Here is a 24244-nt window from a genome sequence, read left to right as displayed (position 1 = left end):
GATCTGGTGCCCCCCTGCTTCCGTATGTAGAACATCGTGGTGGTGTTGTCGGTGAAGATCCTCACCACTTTGTCCTTGTGGGACGGGAGGAACGACTTGAGCGCCCAGAACACTGCTGTAACGCTCACCTGATTCCCGCAGAGGCGCCGGTCTTGACTGGGTGAATGCCGTATCTTCAAAGGTGATGTGTAACACACGGTTGGCTCTTTGGGCTGGACCTCTGTGCACTGTATGTCTGACTCGAAGAGTAAGATGTCTGCAGATAGAAAATATGGGATTAATGAACTGGGGTTATTGGGTGCCTCCCTCCTCTTCCCTTTCTCTTCTCCTGTAGAACCCCAAAGGTTAACGCCCTCACCTTAGATAAGTGAACGCCGAGCTCTCCATCTGCCTCGGGGCAGGGTGCCGTAACCAGTTTCTTCACTGGATAAGGGTGCAGGCCTCTAGACCTCAGAGGACTGCTGTCCGTCGTTAACTGCACGAACGGTAAGTTCTGGGCACTTCAAATGTCGTAAAAGTCTTTTGTAATGATATCTCTTGTTTTGCAGGGTTCCGGCGATGGCGGATGGCGGGCTGATGAGAGTTGAGGATCGAACCCGCGTGAGGAATAGAAGCGCCTGGAAGCACGTAAGAAAGCGCTTGTAGCCTGCTTCACGATGCGCACTAACTGTCCCTTTTATCTTGCAGGTACAAGTTCGGAGCTTTAGAGAAGCTGAAGGGTGCTGGAATACCCACTGGATTCGGCGTGGGAAGGAGTAATGGCACGTGAGTAATAAAGTTGCCCAATGTCTTTAAACGCACCTTCTTTTGTCTTTCAGATGCGGGATGCAGCGCCGAAGGCCTCCGGAGCGTGCGAAGAGCTGGTAAGCTTTTGTCTTTCAGATGCCGGAATGCAGTGCGAAGACCTCCGGAGCATGCGAAGAGTAGGTAAGCCTTTGTCTTTCAGATGCCGGAATGCAGCGCGAGGCGTTGGTGACAGCCGATGGACCAGGTAAGAGATGCGCTGCCACTGAAGACCGTAGTGCTAACCTGTGCTAACCTGTTCTTTCTTTGTCTGTATAGGTGCTGCTGAAGACTGGATTCCAGGATGGTAAGCCTTTGTTCCCTTAGGCCCAGGATCAGGAGCAGAAGACACGATGAGCGTTCTGCTGCAGAGAATGCAGAATAACGCAAAGCAAGATTCATCCATCGGGTGTGGTTTAAATAGCCTCCTGTAGTGCTTAGGTGTCTCCTTCCACAGCCACGCCTAGGTAAGAAAAGAGTTCCTGCTTTCCAGAAGAGTTCCAGTGTTCTGAACCTAGGGAGTGGCTCCTGCCCCACCCAACAGGAAAAGTAGTCCCAAACAGAAGAGGATCAGGGGTTCAACTGGCAGGTAAGTAAGCAGCATGGTCTGCTGCAGGTAAGTCCACCCAAGCATTATGAGCCCGGCGCTTCCAGCGCTGGGACTGGGCATCTTTATGAGCCTGGTGCCACTGGCGCCAGGACAGGGTCCAAAAGGTCCCAATTGGGACTGGCTGGCACTCGGAATCGGGGTTATGGGTCTGCTTCCAAGGGAGTCGGGCAAGTCCTGATCTTTTGGAAGCAGAGATCATGACAACTGCTCGGAGCTCCAAAATGTTGATGTGGAGAGACCTCTCCTCCGGGAGCCAAAGGCCTCTTGCGTAGAGATCTCCGGTGTGGGCCCCCCAACCCTCCAGAGAGGCGTCCGTCGTCCTGAAATGCCGGGGTTTGAAAGTCTGTGCCTGTAGTGAGGTGAGCCCGGGTGCCCCACCATAGGATCGCCCGACGGAACTCCTCGTCGAGAGGGATCCTGTCCTCGAAGCAGCCCGTCGCCTGAAACCAGCGGGCGTCGAGGAACTCCTGCAGTGGGCGCATGCGAAGTCTGCAAAGGGGTTCAAGGTAGATGCATGAGGACATCATCCCGAGAAGGGACTTGATGGACCTCACCCTGGCCACGTCCGTGGCCAACAGGCGCCGCACCTTGCCCAGGATGGTCTTGGTCCTCTCTTCTGAAGGGGAGGCCAATTGCCCCACTGTATCGAGCTTCGCTCCCAGAAACAGTGCTACTTGCGATGGAACCAGGTGGGATTTGGGGTAGTTGATGGCGAACCCCAGCTCCGTGAGTAGCCGGACGGTCCTCGCCATATGTTCAACGGCGAGTTCTCTTGTTCTTGCCCGGATTAGCCAGTCGTCCAGGTAGTGGTAGATGTGGATCCCCTGCAGGCGCAGCCGCGCCGCAACTGGTGCCAGGCACTTGGTGAAAACCCTAGGTGCCGACTTTAATCCGAACGGTAGGGCTCTGAATTGGTAGTGACGCCCCTGAACCACGAACCTGAGGAACTTCATGTGCCTTTTTAGAATGGGGATGTGGAAGTAAGCATCCTCCAGGTCCAACGACGATAGGAAGTCGCCTTCCTCCAGCTGTCCCAGCACGTGCTGGAGGGTGACCATCCTGAATTTCTGCGCCTTGATGTACTTGTTTAACCGACGCAGGTCCAGGATGGGGCGCCAACCGCCTGTCTTCTTTCTGACGAGGAAGTACCTTGAGTACACTCCGGAGCCCCAGAGCCTCCTGGGGAGGAGCTCAATGGCACCTTTCTTGAGCATCGCCTTTACCTCCAACAGCAGTTGAGGGACGTGATTCTCCTTCCTGGCCACGGGAGGAATGCAAGGGCACTTCTTTTGGAATTCCAGCGAGTGCCCGTTGGCCAGGGTGTCCAACACCCAACGATCGGTGGAGATGGACTCCCACACGCTGGCGAACTTCATCAGCCGGCCTCCCACCGGGGTGCTTTGGTGGGGGCCCGACAACCCGGCCGGGTCAGTCTTGCTTGGAGGCGGCCTTGCCGCCTTGGCAACGACGGCGGGAATCCCCTTGCTTGCCGCGACCTCTGTAGGCCTCCTGGGAAGAGGAGCGGGCTGCCTGGCGGTAAGTGGAGGAGCCACCGCTGGATCCTTTGGAGGCAACCTGTCTGCCTCTGGAGCTCCGAAAGGGCCGCCGCTGTTGAAGCACCCCCAGGGCCCAGGCCGTCTCCGAGTCGGTCTTGATGGCCTGTAGGGACTCGTCCACCACCTTACCAAAAAGGTTGTTGCCCTCGATCGGCATGTCCAACACTCTGGTCTGGACGTCCTGGCGAAAGTCTGTCGCCTTGAGCCATCATCATCGTCGGAGGCAAACTCTGTTGCCCAGTTGGCGAAATCCGGTATCGGCAATGTCCGTTGCCACCGTTATGGCGTGATCCGATGCCACCTCGCCTTCCTGCAGAATTTCTAGGGCCTCTGCCCTTTTGTCATCAGGTAGGAAGTCTAGCAGGGGAGCTGTCTTGAACCAGAGCTCCCTGTCGTAGCGGGTCACGATCGCTAAGGCACTGGCCGCCTTAATCGTCGCCGACGAGATGACTCGTCGTCCCATAGAGTCCAACTTCTTGCCCTCGCTGTCCGGCGGGTGTTAGGCAGAAACCTGTGCAGTTCCCTTTGGGAACACTGCAAAAGATTTAGGACTACAAGTGTTAGCAGTAAACCCACTTGGTAGCAGTCTGTACCACCCAGATTTACCTGGTAGCTGTGGCTGAGCAGTCAGACTTCCCTCAAGAAGAGTTAGGCAGTATGCAAAGTATACACAATAGGCACTCGGATACAATAATACAAGCAAACACTGACCAGAGCTTTGGTATCAAGTATATAATTATTTATTTAAAAACACACTGTTTGAAACACTCCAGCACTCTTATCGTAAAGCACTCTAAACACAGTTACTATTATAATATATACAATCCTTATTCCTTATCAGATAAGTCTTAGTTAACACCACTTATTTCCAGACAGAGGTGAGCGCTTAACTATAGATGGCACTCCAATAAGTTCATGAAGAAGGGAGGGAAAAAGACAGAATATGGAAAGATACACCAATCTAAGATTTAGGAACACTTTTAGCAAGGCAGAAGAGCAAAAGTCACTTGTGAGCCAAAGTCCATAGGCTGGGCCCACTCTTAGAGAGAGCAGAGCACAAATGCGCCCAAGATCACACAGTTACACTAGGCTTTGAAAGTCTTGCAGAGAGTTCGAAAAAGAGTTTAGAGAGGCTCATAAAAGTTTAGCCAGGGTTTCCAGGCTAACCCAGGTTTGAAAGCCGGGGGCTAAATCTACCCCGTACAGTCAGTGGCAAGGGAAGCCAGGCGGAACACGGTACCTTAAGTGGGAAGGATCCTCCAGCAGTGGCAATTGTTCCTGGCAGCGGGTGCAAGTCTCGGCATCGTCCAGCGGAAGAGAAGATCTCGACTTGGAGGAAAGCTGAAGGTCGTTGCACTGCCAGGGAAGAAACCAGCCGCGTAGTTTTCCGGTTTAAAGGTATTACCCTTTATTTCACGGTCATGGTAAAACGTGGTATTCCGGTTGCCGGGGTGCTTGGCACAGGCAAGGCGACCACGAGATGCGTCGGGAAGGCGAAAAGACAGTGAACTGGTTATCGCCACCAGTCAAAGGAAGAAGAATCTCCGGCTGGAGATCTCCTCTGTCGTTGGGAAAAGTGGTGAAACGGTCCAGCAGGGCTCCACCACTGGTGTCGTCATGGCAGGTCGGCTCAGCTTCTCCCTCGTCGGATTCTTAGGTCCTGTGGCGACTTCTGAAGTTCCAGTCCCCAAAGCCCTGCTTTTATGCAGAAAACCCCCATTCACTCAGCCTAGCTGTCACTCAAACATGCTAAGTGGTGAGCCGGCCGGCTCACCACTTGGGCCAATCAGGACGGAGTGCGACTTGAGTTGCCTAGGCAACTCAGTCCAGGGTGCCTAAATCCCCCTCCACCCCTCCTAAGTACCCCAGACAGAGTGGCACCACTTTGAAGGGCTTCTGTGGAGAGCTGATTCCCATGGACAAGGCCTTTCAGAATACCCAGCACATTGTTCGAGAACAAGTACTGTTTTCCTGGTCCCCATCGTCTAGGCCAACTACCCTCTCAGCCCTGAAAAAGAAATAAAAAATTTACTGAATCTGCTTTCAGTGGCAACTTTTCAGCTGTGCTTAGCATAGATGTGAGGGAGGTGAGAAGAGGGTGGGCTCTCGTTTTCTGACTGTAGAATATTTAACTGTTTGCAGCTGAACACTCCGTGGTCCAGCACATCAGACCTGTCCTGGGAGTCTTGGTAACCTCTGCCAGCAATCGTGTCCTCAAAAGGACCAATCACGCTGGACAAAGACAATGTAGGCAGAGTGCAATTTCAATGAAAAATGGTCTGATGGCCTTTTGCAAAAAAAAAAAAATTAAAATAAAAAAATCAAAGGGAGAAAGCAACACTCCATTTGGAAAGAATTCTAAATCAAACATGCACAAACAAATGAATTATTAGGAGATGAGCTGAGCGTTCTAAACATTAAAAGATACCTTTGAAGATAACTTAGCAGGAAACTGTTGAAGGATCTTCTTATATGGCAACTTTGATTTGTATGGAACAGCTGCAAATGAATTCCTTTGCAACACTCTGTGGCTGGGGATCCGAGTTGATAAAGTTGGTTGCCCATCTACTATGTTTACATAAACTACAAATAAAAGGCATACAGGGAGATTATCTATTATACAAAAACCGATGGTAAATCGGTCCACGTTATCAAATACAAGACATTAAATGCCACGAAAAGCAGCCCATGAGATGAGCAGTATTTTGAGAAAGGACCACAAAATCAGGGAAATGAACGTAAATGCAATTTAAGAGAAGCGTACACAATAGAGGACGTATGTGAACAAAAGCAAGCATCTAACAAATAATTTTCAAAGCAATGGCGTGGATTAGCAGACCATCCATTAAAGTGAAACGGTGATAGATCCCTTTAGGAAAATAAAAACACATTCCCAGAGCACAATAGACAAACCCATGCACTTAAACGTGCATAATAAAAAAAGGAAGCATTAAAACGGTGGAGCAACACAAAATGGTCAATGTCAAAAAGGTAAACAAAGTCTTGCCATGTTAAAAATAAATGGCACAAGCAAAATCGTTTGTGCAATGTGAAAAGCAACCTAAAAAAAATCTCAAACACGGAATAGGATTTTAGGCCAAGACACGGAGGCTGTGATTTTGCATAAACCTTTTTTTTGAAACCACCAGCAGCAAAGCAAATATGAAACATTTAACTTGCAGAGAGAAAACAGCACTTCGCTGAAGTGAGCAATGCAGTCATGAAGGTTACGAACATGATTATTCTATAATTATATAGCGTTTTACAGCCAACTCTTTGCTGGTGCCAGGCAGAAGTTAATTGTACCATAGGGACTGGCTAATTATCTGTAGGTTACGTGGGTGTGTTGTTTCACTACATTGGGCGAGGTCGCGCAGAGTTCCCCAGTGCAGCCGGTGCAGTATGTACCGTTAGGGAATAGTCATCAGCTTTGTAAGCGATTTGGGGATCCCCAAAGGCCTGTTCAGCCATGGATGACATTTGGTATTAAACACCTCAGGGGGCCCCCGCTGGTGCTTTGTTAACTCTGTGGTGCCAGAGGCAATGTAATTTGCTGTAAACGTCCGAGTGCTGCACGTGCCGCCAAGAGGCACGCAGGAACAGAACAAGCAAACTTCAGGTCCCATTTCTCCGTTTAGTGGAAGTCTATCATTCCTCGGAGACCGATACTTTGTTGCCGTAGTTTTTTGAAGTAACGTAACTTTAGCAACGCCTCCCAAAAACACATTCCCTCTTGAAGTTTGATAATTCCGTTATCTTCGATTAGTTCAAATTGTAGATTTATGCATACCCATCTGCAATTTGATTTTGGTTCTGAACCCCGGTTAGACTTTAGAGGAGATGTGGGGGTCACCAGAGCTCTATTTGAGGATGTAGCCAAATTCTATTCCTCTCTTGGGTGTGGGCACCTTCCTCAACTAGGACTTCTACCTCAAGAAACATGTCAAAGAATGTTGGTCAAGCTTCCAAGAAAAAGGGTGTTTCGATAGTATATCCTAATTGTATGAAACAGTTTTGGACGGCTGAGGTATTCGGACAAGAGGGAGCCTTTGTTGAGGCACCTATTAAAAAAAAAAAAGAAAAAAAGAAATCTGGCCCGGTCCTCAGAATGCTAGAGCTCAGAAGTGGCAATGGATGGATAATGATTGTGTGCACATTAGCATAAAATGAATGTTGTGATGAAAGGCCAGGCTCCCACTTGTAAAGGTAGTGCTTCTAGAAAGATGAAGAGTTAGGCCAGGAAGCAAGGCAGATGAAGAGCAATACACGTCTGACCTGGTTTTGGTCTCAGAGGGCAAAACCAGCATACTTCTACCTCTGCACCCCTCAGGTTGAAGGACATATGCTTCCTTTTCTACAGAAGCATCTGAGGCCACGCGAGGGTTATTGATATACAGGGTATCTCTTCGTTCGATCCTTCAGAGGTGGCTGGCTCATCCTTGGTCCCTTGAGTGCATGCTATTCCCAGTCCATGTGGCAAGGTACAGTTGTTAGACTAAGAAAACCTCTGCAGAGAGGAAAATGATTTTTGGGATGAATGCCTCTTGTCCCTCTAACTCGTCAAAAATCCATGGAATTTGACCCACAATTGGTCCATTATTCCTAAGTCAGAGATCCTAAAAAAGGCTTAGAGGGGCCTCTAAAATTTTATCAAGACCAAGTCCTGGACATTTGTAGGGCCCTCAAAGAGATATGTGTTGGCACAAGAGGCCATGCATAACCGAGTTACAATGGACCCCATGTCTCCAAGAATGGACTCGGAGCTCCTGAATGCAAAAAAAGGTTTTCTTTTGGCCCTAGACTCGCAGTTGGCCGATTTAGCCTCTCAGGAGAAATTGTTGAAACAGGTCCCCACTTAATCGGGGAAAGATTTATTAAGGACATGTTTTAATATGTATGTCTTCATACTGCACTAGATAAAGTCTAGGCCTTCTGCATGAGTTTTGGGGCTGGGGTGGGTCTGTTTTTCTGGTGGTGCGGAAAAGGAGTCGGTTGTTTGTCAGGTCATTAATTTCAAGGACCTCCGTGACAGGTGGGCTGTGTCCAGCAGCTGCAAGAGAACTTGTAGCAATGGTTGGTGATCCAGAACCAGGAACATTAACATCTGTTTGGCAGAGGTATCACAGACTTAAAACCCCTTACCCTGTTTTGGAATTTTTTCCAGGGAAAAATAAGAGTTAGGTTTGTTGGGTTTTTCAATTCTTGGTACAACATCACAAATGACCCAAGGGTTCTATATACACCATTTGAAAGTTTCACATTCGGTTTTAAAAGGAGTCAGTTCATCAATTTTTTTTACAAGAAACTGCCCTTCTACTTCAAAAGGAGGTTTTAGACAAACTCAGGGAGAGAGCCATCAGTCAGGTCCAAAAAGGTTTGCGAGCAACTATTTCTTTGTGAAGAAGTTGAAAGGGGTGCAACGTATAATCAATCTAGAGAATTCACCAGCTGCCTACAGTACAACTATTTCAAGATGTAACGCATTCAGACTTTACGTAAAACATGTATATCTTACTATTCCGATCCACAGCCCCCATCAGAATTAATTTGCAGTTCCTTTGGGGTAACAAGTAGTGAGTGTTTGTTACTCTCACCATCAATACATTGTCCCATGTTGGTTCACCAAGGTTATGAAATCAATGCCGACCCCTCTGATGAATCCAATCCCCAATCACCCAGCGGTGGCCTCCTCCCATGTGGCCAGGGGAAGGCAGCCACTACCTGATCCTAACCCTGGGGGGCAGCTTTATGAGCGGGGGATCACATGGAAGACAACTGCCAGAGCGATATTATGACTTCATTGGAAGAGACGCAGAATATCCCCCTTTCGCACAAGGAAGACCCTTGAATACCCAAGACCCTTTTCCATGAAGAAGACCCTCTAATACCAAAAACCCTCATGGCATACTGCCAATTGCTTGTTCCCCCTTGTAAAAAGTAAAGAAACCTCTTCTTCATTTCTTTATGGTCAAGGGCCTAACTACAACACAAACACAGACAAAGCCAACACAAAGTTTTTCTTCCAAAGTATCTTTTTGTAAAATCAGTAAGAAGAACTGTTCAATAACTCCTATGGACTTCAACTCCCAGAATTCCCCAAGTACCGAGAGAACGATGCAGGAATTTAAACAAAATACCAAGAGCCTGAAACTTAAGGTGCCGTTTATTTGTTTTTCTAAACCACCTGTGTGCGGGACCATTTAAACGGGAAGTTCGCTCCAAAATGTTATTTGTCTCAAAATATGGGCTATAATCAAAAATATATATAAAAAATATTTTTAAAGAAGGTTTTTATGTAAAATTTTAAGCAACTGAGGCTCTAAGTTAAACATTTCAAGCTCTAGGAGGCTTCCATTTCGTGAAATGAATGAGCCTCCTGTGCCTGTGTTAAGATCTGCCCTTGCGGCAATAATGAAGCAAAAAAAACCCTAATGGGAGCTTTTGCTTATTACAGCCGGAGAGCAGAGACTGTAGTCATGATCTTTCCTGCTGTGTGCTGCTGTGCTGGTAAGTGCGTATTTACTTTTTTTGGCTTATGCGTTGTATGAAGACTTAAAAAGAAAACCACTGCATGATTGCAGTGGCTTTCGTTTCAAGTCTCCCGGGCTACCCCGAGCCAGGGTGCCCGAGAGACTCAAAACAAAAGTACCGGCAATTAAAAACAACATTGTTGTATTCATGATTGCAGTGGCTTTCGTTTTAAGAAAGTCCAGGCAATTATAAATACTTTGCTGGCATCCTGCAGAGTATTCATAATTGCTGCTCGGGATACTAGAAATGAAAGTTGCAGCACTTATGAAAACTCTGCTGGCAGCCAGCGAAGTATTTATAATTGCTCTGCCTTTCATTTTACGTTTTACGGGCTTCCCTGGGCTTGGGGAGCACAGAAAACGGAAAATGAAAGTGAAGGCAATTACTGAGGCAGCCTCCTCTCTTCGTGTTGAGCCCTGCTCTCTGGCAGCAGTAAAACAAAAGCTCCCAGTCGGGGGCTTTTGCTCGATTATTGCTGCCAGAGCAGAGCTTAACATGAACAGAGGCGGCTACTTCAAATCACAAAATGGATGCCCCCATGTAAAAACAACATTTTTTTTACATAGGAACTTTCTTTAAAAATATGTTTTATGTAGATGTTTGATAATGGCCCATCTTTTGGGACGGTAACATTTTTGAGTGAACCCCCCCTTTAAACCTGGCGAGCGCACTATTCAAGGAGGCAGTACACGAGGAGGCATTGGCTGCTTTCCCCGAGCTCAGATACGCGAAGATCACGTACCGGTGTGGCAGAGCAGAGGAGGCTGCTGCGTTAGAGGGAGAGACCCTGTACCAGAGACAGACATGCTGTGGAGACGCAATAAAGGCTCTGGGCGTTCAGCAAGTCAAGAAGGTGGCATACTCCATTCTGGGAGCTGTGGGTAAGCAGGCATGTGACAGCAGAGCCACGAAGGAAGCCAGCAGAATATCTACGCCCTCCAGTTTGGAAAGTGGGTGAAAGCAGCATGCTGCACAAGCGCAAACCAGACCAGAGTTGCTGGAGAAAGCTAGTGAGTCTATCCGAAGCCAGTGGGGACCCTGCAGCGTTCCGGCAACTGTGCCAACAGCAGTTTGAACCCAATATCATTGAAGAATTGTTTGAATGCAGAAAAGCAAAGTACAACCTCCAATAAACTATGAATACCTAAACTGCTAATGTTGGGCAAACCTTGAACAAACCTCATCACAAACCTACTAACGAAAGCAAGACCAATACATACAGTATTGGTAACACTGAACAGTAAAAAGCATGAGAAGTCCTGGCAAGCAAAATACCAGGCAACTTCTATACAAGTCCTAGAATGGGAGTATACCAGGCAAACTAAATTCATAGAGTGAAGTCTTGGCAGGCTAGTACACAAGGCAGTTGACCTTGCAGAAAGAGCACTGGCACGAGAGCACACCAAGCACTCGGCATTGCGGAAGGAAACCTGGCAGGAGAGTACACCAGGCAATTTGCAAGCTCCATAAATGTCAAAGAAACATTGTTGGCTGAACCGAGGAAAAGAAGACAGTCACAGAAGTTATTCAACGGAACTGCTAGTAACTCTACTCAGGAATCCAGGAGAAGAGGTCCACCCTTTGGAACCAGGGGCTTGCTCCTTGGAGAACATTTTTGTTGGAATTATTCGTATTTCAGTTGTGAACACTTTTTGGCAGTTTCAAGTTGAAGATATTTTCCTTACACATTTTCATTGTTTTGTTTATAGTGTGAGGGTCAAGCTAGGACAGTTTGAACACAAGGACAGCTTTTCAGTTATTCACATTCTGACAGACAGATCCTTATTTTTGGCTTACAGGTAGGGAAACTTCTCTTTAGCATAAAGTCAGAGGCATTTTCCCAACCTTTTTTCATTTAAAAAATATCTTTGACAAAAACATGGCAATCTTGTGTCGGGCTCTCATTTCTGACTCCTCACACATGCCCCAGGATGCCAGTAATTCAATTAATTTACCTAGATGAATTTTTTTTAATTTGGTTTTATAACACAGCACACAGGAGAGCATATGCATTAACATTTGTTTGCAGCCCCTTAAGAATATGGGTTGGCATCAACCCCCTCCCTCCTCCATTGTCCCTAGATGGGACTCATTCCCAGTCTCATTGGGCCAGACCAGGCACTGAGTGTTCGCTGGTGAAGTAGAGGGCTCTTGCGATCAAGCGTGGCTTATAGGTCGGGTGCCGGATAGTTCCGTTCATAGTCTAGCAGCGGGGCCCAAATGTTCATAAAGCCATGGAGAAGGCCCGCTTTAGCAGCCGTGACATTTTTGGCTATCAGGATATCCCAGATCTTGACCCACCAAAGGGTCATCAGGGGGCCTTCCGCGGACTTCCATGTGCGTGCCACCGTGATTTTGGCCGCCAGCAGGAGTTGGGTGATCAGTGCTGCTTTCCGTCCTGACCTTGGGTAGGAGTCTGGGGTCGGGATCCCCAGAAGGACCTGTTCGGGGGCCAGCAGTATTGTCACCTGGGTGATATCCTTTATTGCGGCGAAGCAGTGGGACCAGAACACCCTTACCTTAGGGCATGTCCACCACATGTGGAAATAAGATCATGGAAGGCCGCAAAGGCGCCAGCAGTGTGGGACCAATGCCGGCTCTGGAAGTGGTGGAGGCGCACGGGGGTGCGAGTACCAGCACAGCAACAGTTTATGAGCGCATTCCTGATAAGTGATGCAGGGGGAGGCCGTGCGCGTTCTCGTCCAAATGTCCATCCAGGTATGGTCCCCTATATCATGACCTAGATCCGCCTCCCATTGGGCCATGTAGGATTGCTTGAGGAGGAAAGGGTCCTCCTGCAATAGTGAGGGCCAAGATCTTCCCCCGGGCTGGCAAGTCGTTTGAGAGTTCCAGAGGGGCAGGGGTTCGAGTTGCTGCCACTCTGGTCTGGGGGCGGGAGCACCAGTGCCTCAGTTGTGTGTAGGAAAACCTGGATGTTTCCACAAGTTGAAAGTCTGTTTTGCATTGTTCGAAGGTGCAGGGGTTGTCCTCCTCAAAGAGCTGCCCTAGTGCTTTGAGGCCCCCTGCCACCCAGTTTCTAAAGTTCCTTGGGCAGGCGCTCGGGGAGAACGCTGGGTTAAAGAAGATTGGGGAGAATGTGCTCAAGTACCCTGGGATATCTCTCTGCCTGCAGGCCCAGTCCCAGGCCCTCATTGATTGTTTAAGTTGAGGTCAGCACGTCTGGCCAGGCTCGGCACAGCGCGGAGGGAATGAACCGAAGAAAGCAGAGGGGAGAGGAATATGGGATTGTTCAATCTCCACCCACTTGGGCGCCCTGAACAGATTCCCCATGCTTGAAAGTGGGCCGGCTGCGCTGCGATTTGATATTTGCGGAGGTCTGGAACCCCCAGTCCTCCCAGTTTCGCACTGCTCATCATGGTTCTACGGGGGATACGTGTTTTCCTGCCTTTCCAGATAAAGTTAATAATTTTCCGTTGAAGCCGCTGCAAAGGGGGGGAGCGGGATTGAGGCGGGAAGAGAGGAGCAGGCGTAAAGGAACCGAGGGAGGTTCATTCTGCGAGCTGTGATTCGGCCTATAAGGGAGATCTCCTGCGACTGCCAGCGGTTAAGGTCCCTTTCCAATTCTTCGAAGAGGGGGGGGGGAGGTTTTATATACTTTTGCTGGGTGGGCGCGAGTATGGGATAGATGTAGCGCTCAATTGAATTGGGCTTTGCTTCTCTAGGGTTACCAATTTGCCCGGGCCCAGTCTCACCCCTAGGGCCACGACTTTCCAAAATTCATGGCGAAACCCGCTACGCTCCCGAAACTATGGCTTTCGGCTAAGGCCGCCTTCATGGAAGCCTTAATGTCGGTGGTGGTCAAGAGGACATCTGCGTAGAGAGCGATCTTATGTTGGGCAGGGTCTATTTTAGGACCTCTGATCCGAGGGCTTTGGCGGATGTGTTGGGCGAGGTGTTCCATGGACAAGGTGAAGAGTAGGGGGGACAGAGGGCACCCTTGTCTCGTACCGCATGTCAGAGGGATTGAGTCCGATAAGTGGCCGTTGACTCGCAGCCGAGTCTTGGGGGTTTGATAATTAGCTAGAATCATTCTCTGGAAGGTCGGGCCAAAGCTGAAGGCCTTGAGGACGAGGTGCAAATAAATCCAATCCACTTTGTCAAAGGCTTTGGTTGTATCCAGGGCCAACAGGGCAAGTTGATGTGCGTCCTGATTAGCAATCTCTAGTGCCCTCCGGATGTTGTCCTTTGTTGACCTGTGGGTTATGAACCCAGTCTGGGTCTATAATGCCAGGAAGGAGAGGCGGTTGGCCAGGATCTTGGAGTATATGTTGGCGTCCAGATTTAATAAAGAGATGGGTCTGTACAAACTATTATCCTTGGGGTCTTTTCCAGGTTTGAGGATGAGGACTGTGATGGACTCCTGCATCGTCGGGGTGACAACTCGAGTGCCCGCAAATGAGTTGAAAAGACGATTTAATGGGGCCACCAGTTGAGGGCGGAATAGTATGTAGAATCGGGTGGAAAACCCGTCTGGGCCTGGGGGTCTGGATTTCAGGCTTTTTATGGCTTCCTCAACGTCCTCGCTTGTTATGGGCCTTTCGAGTCCTTCCCGCTCCGCGGGCGTGAGGGGTGGAAGCGCTGCCTCTCGGATGTAGGACTGTTTGTTTGGGTCCCTCGGGACTGCTGTCATTATCTCGGTTAGGTGGGCTACCGCCATGCGTAACTTTTTGCGCTCCGTAAATTGGGTCGGCCCCTGTGGGGCGTGGAGGCCCAGGATGGTATTTCTGGTCTTCACTATGGCTTTACCAGCAGCTTATTAGCTTTGTTATTGACATAGTACCGTTGTTTAGTTCTTGTTAGTAGGTTCGCCGTGGCATCAGCGTAGTGCGCCTCCAATCTTTTCCTTGCTACCTGTAGGGCCCTGTGAGATTTCGGGGACCAGCCCTTTCGCTTATGAGTGGCTTACGCTTCACGGCCCTCAGCTTCCAGGATGGCGCAGGCCGCCTGTTTTCGTGTATCGAAGGCTGCGCCTTGGGCGATCAGTTCCCCTCTGAGCACAGCCTTCATGGCGTCCCAGGTGTTAGCTGGTGAAGTGTCCTTGTCGCGGTTTTCCAGGAAAAAAGTTCTTAATTGTTCTAGCAATAGAGTCCCGGACTGCCATGTCACCCGGAATAGGGTCATATAAGGTCCATCGGTGGTGAGGGGGGGGGTCGGGATTGTGGGCCTGCAGGATTAGTGAGACCGGGGCATGGTCAGAGTGTTAGGCAGAATCCTGTGCCGTGCCCTTAGCGACCACTACACACAATTAAGACCATAGGTGGCAATACAAGTTTACCTTTGGTACAAGGCTGTACTACTAAGTTATAGTGGTATCAGTAGCAGAGCAGCCAGGCTTATCTCAAGAGTATATGAGCAGTAGCAGAGATTACACAAAGGGACCGCAATTACTTTGACTGAAGCAAACGCTGACTCAAGGTTTCAGGTAAAAAATAGAAGTACATTTATTTTTACACCATCAGTTATAAACACAACACCTCTATTAAACCTTAAACAAAACCACACGTTAAATATACTACAACTAACCAATTCACTTTGTAGAGTATGTCTCAAGGTAAGTACCCGGTGTTTGTATGAACCGGTGTCATGAACAAAACATGATACCGCGGATATAGTTGCAATCACTTTTTGACAGTTCGGTCTACTTAATAAACGCGTATCCATGACATGAAATGCTACCGGGGCAAAAGCACACTTAGCACCTGAGATACCCAGAGGGAGTTGGAGGCAAAAATCACAGGCAATATTTAGGTTAGGCAGGCAGTATCGAGAACCACTCAGAAACAGGAGTTCAAAAGTCAAAGGGTCGGAGCCAGGTTTAGGTGACACCGGAGACCTGTGCCGAAGATCACACCATTAGACAGTTCACGATTCAGCGTAGCCCAAAAGTTCTTGGATATTGTCAAATGTTCGGAAGCAAAAGTTATAAGAAGGGGGGAAGCCAAGGACGAGCCTTGAAGATGAAGAAAAGGGATTCACCCAGTTTCCTCGAGTAGGACACGTACCTTATTCCAACGATGCAGCTGGTGCCCTGGCAGTTGTTCTCGTTGGTTTCCCGCAGACCCACAATTCCTGGAGCTTCGTTTTGAAGGACGACGTCTGAAGGGGGTCTGCACCACGCAGGGATGAAGCCGGCAGCAGCGTCAACGAAAAGGTGTGCTCCTTAAAAACAGGAGAGGCTCAGCAGATGGCTATCCAGACCACTACAGCAGTGTGCAGCGATTTCGACCACGGCAGAGATCTCTGGTTGAAGAAGATGAACTGGTTATCCCCACCAGGCTCAAGGGAATAAGACTCTGGACTGGATCTCCTCTTAGTCGTTGAAGGGAAGATAGTGCAGGACTGCAGCAGGGCTTCACCAGGACGGATTAGTTGCATCAGCTGTCGTTCTCTCCGCTTCTCTTCGGTTCCTTGTAGTTTCAGAGGAGACTGACTTCTAGCCCAAGAGACCTGCCTTTTATGTGCAAAACCCCCATTCACACAGCCTGGCTGTCAATCACGCAGCAGGGGGGGTTGTCCAGCCGGGACAACCACCTCAGCAAATCATGGCAAAGTGCGACTTGGGTTTCCTAGGATACCCTGTGCAGGGGGTGACTACACCCCTTCCCCACATTCAGTCTACCTAGACACCCAGGCGCCAAGAGGAGGGCTTCTCTGCAGAAGCCCGCCAAAAGACAGTGAACAAAGAAGGCGAACCTAGTTTGCTGTGCAAAGTGAAACACAAGAAGGACTTTAACAAAAAGAAATGGCGAATAAACCCAACCGGAGCCAAAAGAAAGACGATTTGGTCAAGCGGGTTTATGTTCAAGGCTAATATAATAGCCAAGAACAGCACCACGTTTATCTAATATAATCGCGGTACAAAAGTTAGGGTAGATACCACTGCCAACAGCCAAATCTAAATGTTAAAAGAGCAAAACAATGCTCAGGGAGGTACAGACAGAAAAGGGGTACAGATTAGCCCTTTCCAGTACTCCATGTAAGATGGGGTGTACTGGGTCTGTGGTAAAATTGACTATGTAAAGTAAATGCCAACTTTACCTTTGTCGGGGGGACAGTAGTCAGCCCCAGTGAAATGGAGTCAGAGGGAAGTCTTAGAGACAACTCTGGGTTACTACACTAAAGGTGCTGTGTAACCAGTACAAGAACAGGGGCACCTGGAGTGGTGTGCTCCAGTGCCCAAGATCACACAATGAGTAAAAACACATAGGCCAAAACATATGTAAGAGTGGAAAAGGGATGTACACTCTTACCAGGTGGAAAAAATAAACTCCAGAAATCCAGCAAAGCTGCTCTCACTAGGTGAGGGAAATTAGCCCTCGAAGGAGAATTCTCCCTAACAGAGAGCATCCGGGGGCCAATAGAGACGTCGTCCGTGAAGGCCAGGACCTGGGGGGAAGCCAGCAGCAGGTCAGTTCTGGAGAAGGTTCCGGTGCACATATGAGAAAAAAATTAAAGTATTTTCCGGGGATAAAACTCTCCAGGTGTCAATGACATTCAGCATTCGAAAAAGGTAGAGCAGGTCTTTCGCCAATTTCAGGTCCCTGGGGGACGGAGGGTACGATCTGTCTTTGAGGTGTCTGGAGCCTCCGATGATGACTTGCCCTTCAGTGAACGAGAGGAGGGACTCCAAGTCTCGATAGAACCCTTCCTAATGCTCATGGGGAGCATAAGCCGAGACCAGGGTGTAGAGTTGGCCAAAGATGATGCATTTTATTGCGATGAAGTGACCTTCCTGGCATCGTAGTGTGTCTAGAACCTGCGGGTTCAGGTCCTTTGCGAAAAGAATGGCGGTGCCTCCCTTCTTGGTGCCGTTGGAGGCCAGGAATTGTAGAGGAAAGAGTCTGCTACGCAGGCGGGAGAAGTCAGCGTAATCAGACTAGTCTCTTGCAGGAACGCTACTGAAGATCCTTCATCATGCAGCAGTTGCAGGATGGATTTCCTCTTCGGAAAGGAAGTTTAGGCCTCTGACATTTAAGGTGGTGAACTTCAGCTTCAGATGTGGGGGCAGGTCCTCCAGACACTTTTGCCGCGAGAGGGGTGGTTGGGGGGGGGGGGGGGTGGGAGATAGGTCAGCCAGTCACGAGAGGCAAGCTGCTTTGGGTTCTCCTGCGGCTGAGGGTTTTCAAGTAGCCTCCAACAGGAGGTATAAACTCCTAACATAGGCCTCCAATGGGGTGCCAGAACTGCGGCCAGGGGGACCGAATTTAATATTTCGGTGAGTCCCCTGCCTGTCCAGGATGTCATTAGCCAACATAGTCGGAATTCACTCAAAGGGTAAAATGGTGACATCCACCTTGGAGGAGGGTGTGGACCGTGTGGGGTCCGTAGCAAGCTTACATAAGCAGCATTGGTTCCAGTACTGTGTTCTTTAAGCGTCTCTTTGATCTTCATCTAGGTTTGCGGCTTCTCTGCACTCTTGTCCAGGGGGCGCGCCTTGGCTTGGGGGGGAAGCTGTACTCGGATCGGGAATCCCATGGCCGGGGGAAGAGGACCCTGTGTGTCCCCAGGGGAACCAGGGCGCAGGATTGACGCAGCATCATCGAGATGGTTGATGGTTCGCGGGGTGCCATTGTGCGAGAATTGTAGCGCTGTCGGAAACAGCCACCGATAGTGGATCTGCTGGTCTCGGAGGAAGAGCATGAGGGGGCGCTGCATACTGCGCTTCTGTAGGGTTAGAGGGGAGAGGTCCTGGAAAATCTGGAGGGGAGAGCCCTGGAAAGACCAATCGCAGAGATGGCCTCTTTGGCGGTGTAGAAGTGGACTCACGTGATTACGTCTGGGGGTGGGGGGGAAGGGGGGTGGAGGGCCAGTCCGCGTCAGTTCCTTGACGTGGGCGCAATCGGTGGGTGCGATCGAGTAAGAGTTGACTCATCCAGGTTCGGCAGCAATGATTGAAAGAAACTGCCCACGTATTGGGGTAGCTCTTTGTCGGGGATTGAGGAAGGCACCCCTCGAATGCGCAGGTTATTGCGGCGGGAGCGGTTTTCAAGATCCTCCTGTGTGTATTCGAGGATCTCGGTTCTGTCCATTAGGGTCTGATTGTGCGTTGCACTTCTGCCAGTGAGTTGGAGGGTTCCAGGGCTAGTTCATCAGCTTCCCCCACCCTGTGTTCGATGTTACTGACTCTTTGCTCCGTTTGTTCCAGTTCAGCGGTGAGCTCCCCCATGCAGGATCTAAACTCTGCTTTGATATCGGACATGAAGGCTTGGAGGTCTTCTCTGGTGAGAGGGTCCCTTTATCATCTGGCGCTTTTTGAGGTATGAGTTTAGGAGGATCTGCTTCCTTGGCTTTTTCCGTTGCCTGCAGCATGGTGGAAATGTCTGCGGATTTTGGATTTTTCATAGATTTGGCCATGGTTCTAGGGTTGGGGCGAGTCCCAGCGAGCTCTGAATAAGGTTAGAAAAGTTAACAGGTGGGTAGGGAGCTAAGTGACCCGTAGGGAGCCCCAGAACCGTGAGAGCGGAGAGTGGAATGGGCCGGGGCGCCCCAGGAAGTGAGCAGGTAGAGTAGGCTACATGGGGCCTGTGCCGCAGTGGAGTAGAGATTAGGACGTGAGTAGGGGGGCCAGCGTGGGCTCTCACCCGCAAGGTGGTTGTTGGTCTTCTACTCACCAGTTGCTGCTAGTTCCCGGAATGAAGGTGATGGTCAGGTTTTAGGAGGTAGGGGGTGGGCAGGGGCGCCCAGGAAGCTGCGCGAGGCGCTATAGCCAACAAGGCTTCTCTCAAGAGGGAGATGAGCAGTATGCAGGGTTTACACAATAGGACTACAGTACTATGGTACAAGGAAACACTGACCAAAGCTTTGTATCAAAAAGAATATATATATTTATTTTACACACTTTTAAGTCAACACACATCACTATTATTAAAGCAAGTTAAAACAGTCAAGAAAAGTATGCACAACTCCCTATTTAAATTGTAGACAAGTTTGAGCAAGAGTGAAAACTGAGCAAAGCGGCACAGTGTAAAACCAAGCAGAAATGGCACTCTAACAATTTCTTCAGAGGGAGGGAAAGGTCAAGTTATACAGTTATACAGGGTTAGACTCCTAAACACACCAGCAACACTTCCCAATTGGATTGTGAACAAGTTAGGCAAGGCAGTACTTTAGCATAAGCAATACTCAGGTGAGAACCGAGCAAAATGGCACTTCAACAATATATAAAGGGGAAGGTAAGGTGGTTTTAAGAGTTTAGGTGCACCAACACATTTCTTTATGAAAAGCAATCTAGAGAAGGCAGTTGTAACTGAAATATCTGGAGTCAATAGGCCTGTGGCAGAGTCAATGGTACAGGGCAATGTGCCCAGGATCAAACTGTTCTAGTAGCTGAAGTCAAGTCTTTGTTTAGCGATTGAAAAGGCGTTTGCAGAAGGTAAAAAGACAATGTTAGTCGAAGGGGACGGCCAGCCCAGAAGGCAAGTAAAGGATTTAAAACACCTTTAGCAGTACCCAACGAAATGGAAGGCCTGGCGGAACAATGTACCTTAAAAGTGGATGAGGCGGACTGCCACCAGGGGGCGCACGGATGGACATCTCCTCCGAGTGAGCCCCGTCCTATGGTCCCTAAAAGTGGACTGAACCCCCTACCATTGGACCCCCCCCCGTGCAAAAGCCCTGCAGAAATTGGTTTCGGAAGATAATCCCGACATACTGGGAACAAACCCGAACCAAATCGGACGTGTGATGGCTGAGAAAAGACCCTTTTAACTCTGAGGGAGCCCGCTGTGTGATGAATCACTGGCCCACCGCCCCAACGTGACACAGACACAGTGTTGCAGGCCCCTTGCCGAGGGGGAACGAAAACACAGTGAACCAAAGGAATAAGAGAGGGGACCCCCCCCCCCCCACACTACACAAATCCCCTCTAGACCCTGGGCAATAATTGGAGTGTACCATTGAAGCCCGGCTCTCCTTGGCGTCAACCCGGGAGGCATCCGGAAGCGTGGAGAAACTCCAGAGAGGAACGCGGAGGCCGCAGCAGAGACCAAAGAAGCGGCATCATATGCCCAACTGTAACAACCGATCCTACACCCCCGGAAACAACTTTGGGTCAAACCGGAGCCGATATCCCTAGAACGCGACCTCCAAAACTCGGCCCTCCGGGACCAAAGATGGCAGCCACGACCCAGCTCTGAGCCTCGGTAGGAGGAAGGGCCGCGCAAAGAGCTAAACGGCACCCTGTGATCCGGAGCGGGGGGCCTCAGCGGTGACCGTGCTTCGGCCCTGGAACCCCGGCACCAGCACCTCTCTGCCCCCCTGGGACCCTGTTCAGCCTCATCCGCCCAGAATTCACTGCCGGCACACGGCGTGCCGGGGAGAGAGGGGCCGGAGATCCGAGCGCACTGTCGGGATCATGCTCCCCGCGCAATCAGAGCGCCCCGACAGCAACTCGGGCTGCCTCCTCTCCTGGCTTGCACTGGGCTCGCACTCCAATCAGCCCAGCGAGGCGGCCCTCTGCAGACTGTGGACAGCCCCCGGTAAGCCTGGTCCCACAAGCATCTACATGACTACGGCTCCGCCTGCCTGAGACTTGGCTCTGGCATTCCATAGCCGCTGTTCACCCACAACACCATATATAATCTCTGAATCCTTACAGAGACCAAGGAGCCCTGCAGAGCTGTGGGGTGTCATCTGAGACTTGGCGGCCTGTGAGCCTCCGCCGCCAGCCCCCACTTCGTACTTGCCTCAGCAGCACAACTGACCTGTGGAGCCCTATTCCCGGGCTGCACGCATCTGTGACACGGTGGTCTCCGGGCCGTTTGGACTCCTGCCCAGCTGTGGATCCTTCCTTCCTTTCCCCGCTCTGAGCCAGCGGGCGGAGAGGGGGCGCGGCGTTGGAGCCGCAGGGCACACACAACCACTGAAGATCGGGGCGCCCCCCCGCCAGCTTATGCCAACATCCAACAATTTGCCAGTGGAGCCAAGGTCCGGGCCTCCCTACAGGATCCGGGAGCATCGCAACATCTGAGACGGCCCCCCCACAGCCTGCAACCTATGCCTGCCGACGTAGGAGGAAATGAAGACCGGCTGTGCAAGGAGGTAAGGAGGATGTGGAATCAGTGCTGCTCCCCCAAAGCCACCCTTGGCACCCCCCTCTACCCCCACGCGCATAGACCCACGAGCCGGAGCCGCCTCGAGGGAGAAAGCCCTCCCACTCACGCCAGGGTACGGGGGCCTGCGGAGCGCTGAGGCTCCGACACCGCCACAACCAGCGGGGAGGCGACCGCAACCGCTCTGTGCACCACACAGGGCTCCACCTCAGCCTCAGGAACGCACAACTGGCCTGTTTAATCCCAACAAAGCCAGACATAGCAGCATTTGAAGGCAGAGAGGGAGTGGGTCCGGTCACGAGGAGGACCCCCTCCACTACTAGAATCTCTTCCACAATACGCTAACCCACAACTGGGACCCGGACATCATTTCAAATCGGCTAGCGAGGAAAAACGACCTGGGAACCCCGGGCTGGGACGTCACCCCCCGAGGGAAGGAGAGGTCATCAGATAAATGCCCACCCCGAGCTAGACTTAGCCCCCACACCAAGTAACCACAGCACAGCTCCGATTGTCAGTACGCTACCCCAACAGCGACTCCGCAGTACAAAAGGCCATACTATCATTTAACAGTACCTCTACTCCGGAAAGATTACAATACCTGGCACACGAGCTGACGCAGACAAGTATCCACGTATATATAAAGTTCAACCCGGATCTTCTACATTAAAGGCGCTCTATCTGGGAGTACTCCACATCCTGTGACTGGTGCCCCTTACACACAGCTGGCCAGCCCCAAAATGGTGTTTGGGGTCACTATCATACCCAATCACACGGAATTCCGCTAGAAAACCTAATCGGACTGAGCCATCTCCTAGCGGAGACCCACGAAAACAAGTGTTAGGAGGCCCACGCGGAGTCTCAACGAGGAGTGAACGTGATGCCCGGGATTAAAGGGAAAACTCCCCACACAAGAACCAAAACACCAGAGAAAAACCAAACTCGCTGCTAGAAAGCTGCTGGAACACAACACAACAAAGCCCCCCCACGAACCTCCGAACCAGGGAGAATCAACAACGCCTAACAATTCTGACATGGCTATAAATAAGGAAGAACTACTTGACTGCCTTAGGGGCATGGAATCTAGGATAACAAACACGCTCCAGACCCAACTGGAAGAATGAAAGATGAGCTGAAGACGTCCTTGAAAGAGGTACGACAAGAGATAGACGAACTTGGAGGCAGAGTGGACACACTCGAAATGGACTCTCACATATGGCAGAGGAAGCAAAGCAATACAATGGCCTACTAGACCAAGTTGCCAGAGCTACAAATAACCTAGAGATCCAAACCGAAGATTTGGAAAATCGCTCACGAAGATCCAACATCCAGGTCAAGGGCCTCCCAGAAACGATGCAGGATAAAGACCTATGGGACATCATGCAACACTGCTTCAGCACAGCAGCATCCTGAATGAATGACGCGCCTCCCCACCCCCCAGAGAGATTCGAATTTGACAGAATCCACCGAGTGGGCCCAAAAAGGAATGAACCAGGAGTGAGACCTTGAGATGTTCTTATCGCCATGAGCTCTTATAACCTGAAAGAGGACATCTTGAGAGCCGCACGTACCCACAAAGAACTAACAATCAATGGAGGGCGAATCCAACTGTACCAAGACCTAGCGTTGATCACCCTACATAAGAGGAAGCTTATGCGACCAATCACAAAAGCACTACAATCTTAACAAATTGCATATAGATGGACATTCCCCTTTTGACTAGCCTTCTCCTGGAAAGGGAAACAAAGAAGGATCAGTACTTGCGAGGAAGGCCTGTCATTACTACAAATTGAGGAAGAACAAAGCCAAACCGGAACTAGCCCACAAAATAGCGCACCCAGCAGCCAAAACAACCAATGGGAATGGTCATCCGAAAGGAAAAGAAGATCTAACAGAGAAAAGAAACTGGCAGGCCCCTTCAAATATCACGAACGAAACACCCTGAAGAAGACACAAAACAAAGAAGCGACTGGAAGGCCACCTCAAACTAACCCAAAACAAGACATACTAAGAGACAGAAGCAACAAACATATCCCGTACAAAAATGGCAGAGACACTGATCGTCTCGCTAAATGTACAAGGGCTGAACTCCCCCGGGAAACGACGAGCGATTCTCAACAGGCTCGAGAAGTTGCCTGCAAAGGTAGCTATCCTGCAAGAAACCCACCTCTTGAAAACGGAAGAAAAAAGAATGCGTAACAAGGCATTCCCACAACAATACTTCGCCTCCAGCGGCTCAAAAACAATAGGGGTCGCAATACTGTTGGCTAAGGGACTGAACTTCCAAAAACAACAGATAATTAGTGATACTGAGGGGAGATACCTAGGAATCAAAGGATCTATCAAAGGGAAGACCTACACGATCCTGGCGATATACGCTCCTAACGACAAACAGGACCGATACATCACAGATCTCCTACTGAAAATAGGGAGCTGGTGTGAAGGCCAAACAATCATAGGAGGGGACTTCAACTGCATAATGGATCCTAGCCTCGACAAAACCCTGCCCCCTACAGCAGCCGACCAGAGAAACAGACAGGCGTTGGGAAAGTTCCTCAGAGAGCTAGAAGTAATCGAGACCTGGCGCTTCTTCTAAGGAGACACGAGAGAATACACTCACTATTCTGCAGTAAACAGAGGATACTCCAGAATAGACATGATCCTGGTTTCAGCAACTCTAATCCCCCAAGTGA

The 24244-nt window shown here is 50.0% G+C and overlaps 1 protein-coding gene across 1 annotated transcript in view; it reads right to left on the bottom strand.

The window, feature by feature from the left end:
- The window catches only part of LOC138516091 (RNA exonuclease 1 homolog), a 2454886-nt gene that overhangs the window by 1609807 nt on the left and 820835 nt on the right, over nucleotides 1-24244 (bottom strand). The window contains exon 5 of the mRNA XM_069630920.1: nucleotides 5378-5532. Coding sequence (XP_069487021.1) covers nucleotides 5378-5532 — 155 coding nt within the window. The remainder of the gene's footprint in view (nucleotides 1-5377; nucleotides 5533-24244) is intronic.

Source organism: Ambystoma mexicanum, chromosome 6q, assembly GCF_040938575.1.
Source record: "Ambystoma mexicanum isolate Mex_15411 chromosome 6q, UKY_AmexF1_1, whole genome shotgun sequence".
NCBI lineage: Eukaryota > Metazoa > Chordata > Amphibia > Caudata > Ambystomatidae > Ambystoma > Ambystoma mexicanum.
Note: the sequence above shows the minus strand (reverse complement) of the source record. Positions and strands in the feature narration are given on the sequence as shown.